Here is a 3,659-nt window from a genome sequence, read left to right on the forward strand (position 1 = left end):
CAACTATACAAGAAGAAGAGGAAAATAAACAATCCATACGGATCTTCTTAGTTATTGTTTGTTTCCATATAAATTTTAAACTCTGGGGACTATGATTATAGTAGTGAGACAAAGCCCTTTTCAACTTACCCAAACAGGGTACAATAATATAACCCTTCAGCAGCATTCATCAATTCGTCAAACTATATTAACTACTTTAGTTTGGTTTTAAAAATTCACCAATTCACTTTGGCAGTGCTCTCAAAAAGTTATATTTAGACTCACTCAAATTGATTTTTATCTCTTGTTTTCACTTTCACAATCAATCAAGTTGTTGGTGTACACATTCTTTTTATTCTTCAAATTTGCGTATTTTAAAAGTACTGGTGGGTGACCTCATTACTTTATTACAACACTTTCTCCTCTTAAAAATTAAATATCGATCAAAATCAGTTTAATCTGATTTATAGTTTTAAAAATTGAAATATTCTGCATAACTATTTCCACAAAATTTGATTTATATTTAAAAAGATGTTTGGTCAAGCGTAAAGAAGAAGAAAGGAGTAAAATTGGTTTTAGCACTCTTACAAAATATTGCACTATAAGAATAGATTTAGATCCCTATTTTCAACTAAATATCCATATGAGATACAATTCCTACTCCCACTGGCTTAGTAACTCCAACTGAAATTATATCTAATTCAAGCTAAAAGTAAGAGAATTTGATTCACAATTGATGTTTATGGAAACTTCAGGTATAGTTCAATATGGCGAGAGCCATCATTTTCAGATAAAATCAAGACAACAAGATACCACATTTCTACTCCTACTAAAATGAGTGGCATGACATTATAATAAATTGACAGGACACAATTTATCATGCAAATAAACATTAAACAACTACACATACTAATTATTAGTAAATCTCACTAAAATTATTAACCGTTATTCTAAAGGTATGAAACACTAACTCTTACCGGAACTCTTATTAACAATTTTTTTTCTTCATGGACTTTGATTCTCCAAAATTTCGACGCTTTACTTATTTTTGTTTTGGTTGTTATGTGTATTCATATGATTTTAATTATTTTATACTTAAATCGAATTTAAAATATGTATAATAATTAATGAATATATATTACCTAATATTTGTACGTCTAAGTAGTATTAAAAAATGATGTGAATGCCAAATGCTTGATGATGGAGGAAGAGGATAGTCGTCCAATAAAAGTGTCTCCACTGATCCGTCAAAATGCAGCCAAACACAATAGCATTATTGAAAGGAGTAATCCATTTGTACCAAACTCATGGCAGAGGATAAATAACTAAACGAGGAATTGTTATAAATAACGTAGATACGTATATTAAATTAGGCGAAAGGGAAATAAATATGAAAAGAGAGTGATGATGAAGAGCATGTCCTATATATATAAAATGTGAAGTAAGGAAGCAATGGACGTGGCAACCACTTTTGAAGTTGGAGGTGGAGAAAATGGTTGTTAAGTCACAAACATAGAGGGAGCTTAACGTTGAACTTCCCGTGGGTTGTGAATAAAGAGCTAAGAGGGGGTGTGATTCATGATGATTGGTGCTTGCAGAGAAATGATGGGTTGGAAGAAAAAGGCCAAAGAGTTGTTGAGGCCAAGAGAGGTTTTCTACCTCTTCACCATCATAATCCTCAGCCTCCTCCTCCCTCTGTCGTTTCTTCTCTTGGCGACTCTCTCCGCTGCCCAATATTACCTTCAGACCCTAACCTTGTTCCAGTACTCGCCGCAAGACTTTCCCTATCTTTTCCACCTTGCCCTTCACATCAACCCATGTATTCTCTACGTTTTGGTTTCCGTTGTCAGCGTAGGGACCCTCATCCAGGGGCTCATGGGTAAAAACACTGTTTTTAGTGAGACACCTTCCAAGTCTTCTTCTTCTCTCTCTCTAGCGTGGATTCTCCTTTGCGCGTTTCAAGTTTGCGTCGGTTTGGGCATCGAGGGAAGCATTGCGGCTGGCCTTTACGAGTACGATGATGACGTGTCCAGTTTCGGCGCGGAGAGAAGCCTGATGAGCAGGATGATTTTTCTGCTGGGCCTGCACGAGACCACCCACGTTTGGTGTCGGATGGTGGTGAGGCCCGTCGTGGATGACACGGTATTCGCTGGAGCCCGAAAAGAGAGGTGGGTGGAGAGGGTGGGCCTGGCTGCGGGCTTGGGCGTCTTGTGGTGGTGGAGGTTGAGGGAGGAGGTGGAGACTCTGGTGGTTGTGGCCCAAGTGAAGAATGAGCAATTGATGGAGGTGGGAATTGGTGACTTTGTTGGATGGTGGTTGTATTATCTCATTGTCACCATTGGGATGGTGAGGATTGTGAAAGGTCTGATTTGGATGTTCATGGTTTCTCTCTGTAGAAGAAGGCCAACAACAATAGAGGTGGAATCGACCCAGAACGACGACAAGGTGTAATTACAGTTGAACAATTCTCCATTCCCATTTTTTTCCTTTTGTTTTTGTTTTTACTTCCAAATTCAGCTTCTCTTCTCTTCTCTCAATTTTTTTCCTATTCTCTCTGGTCAAAGACATTACAATATTGTAACAAACGCGCCACTAATATTGTATTCTAAACGTATTATTGCTCAACATGTCGATAATTAGTTCTTTAATGTGGTTTATTTATAGGCATGACCTGCGACAAATCAATATGATACTAGTTTTTTTATTTTTTAGATAACATATGATGTTGTTATGTTATAATCGCGTCTGAAATAAGCGATCCAAACCGGCTTATAACATTGTTTTTCGGTGCTAATCTCCTAGGACCAACTCCAATGCATGATTTCGTTGCGATGGTGTTAATCCCAATTACGTTTACTTCACCTAGAGTTTTAAAAGTACAAACTCGACCATAATTAGAATTGGATATGTCAACAAAACTTCGGATCATTACTCTCTATTTGTATCGATGATAATTAAATGCATATTATTAATCATTGATCCATTCGAGTCGATTAGTTTTGATAATTATATATACATGCTTGGTTTTCAAGAGTATAAAATCATGTTTGGTGTTTTATTTGAATCTTAAAAATTTGAAATTTAAGATTATAATCAACTAAAAATATTATATTATTTATCAAACGATTTTAGGTTTTTATGAATATTCTTATACTGATAGTTTTTTTTATTTTAAAAATATTGAAAGAAGTTCTAATAAAATAAAATAAAATAGTGTCACTCGTAATATCCTTATATTCTTTTTAAAATAGATACATTAACCACAATAAGGATATCGGCAATACCCATCATTATGAAATTTTCTTAAATCTCATTTAAGATCAACTATAATGTTAGTTAGAATAAATTCATTAAATGAGTTATTTATTAAGAGGAATATTAAACTTATTTAATCATATAGTATCGATCAATAAACTATAACTTAAAAAATTGAAAGGATAAAATAAAACTAATGAATTATACCGAATTCGAGGTGACGGGTTTTAGCGGGTTAACCTATTAAATTGCCATTGAAAGAGTGTTTACAGATATAATTACTTTTACTTTTACGTCCACATAATCTTTAAATATATTAGATACGGGACCGTGTTTTGTTTCTATCTGAGTAACCCTCACTTCTATTTGATTTAAACTTAATAGTATTTTTTTAGTGAAAAACTAGTTTGTTTAAATTTAATTTT

General features: G+C 34.1%; 1 protein-coding gene across 1 annotated transcript; it reads left to right on the forward strand.

The window, feature by feature from the left end:
• The first annotated feature begins 1,339 nt into the window (after positions 1–1,339).
• On the forward strand, positions 1,340–2,627 carry LOC137830201 (uncharacterized). Its single transcript, XM_068637383.1, has one exon. The coding sequence runs from the start codon at positions 1,558–1,560 to the stop codon at positions 2,428–2,430; it is 873 nt and encodes a 290-aa protein (XP_068493484.1). The 5' UTR covers positions 1,340–1,557; the 3' UTR covers positions 2,431–2,627.
• Positions 2,628–3,659: the final 1,032 nt, after the last annotated feature.

This window comes from Phaseolus vulgaris, chromosome 7 (assembly GCF_000499845.2).
Source record: "Phaseolus vulgaris cultivar G19833 chromosome 7, P. vulgaris v2.0, whole genome shotgun sequence".
NCBI lineage: Eukaryota > Viridiplantae > Streptophyta > Magnoliopsida > Fabales > Fabaceae > Phaseolus > Phaseolus vulgaris.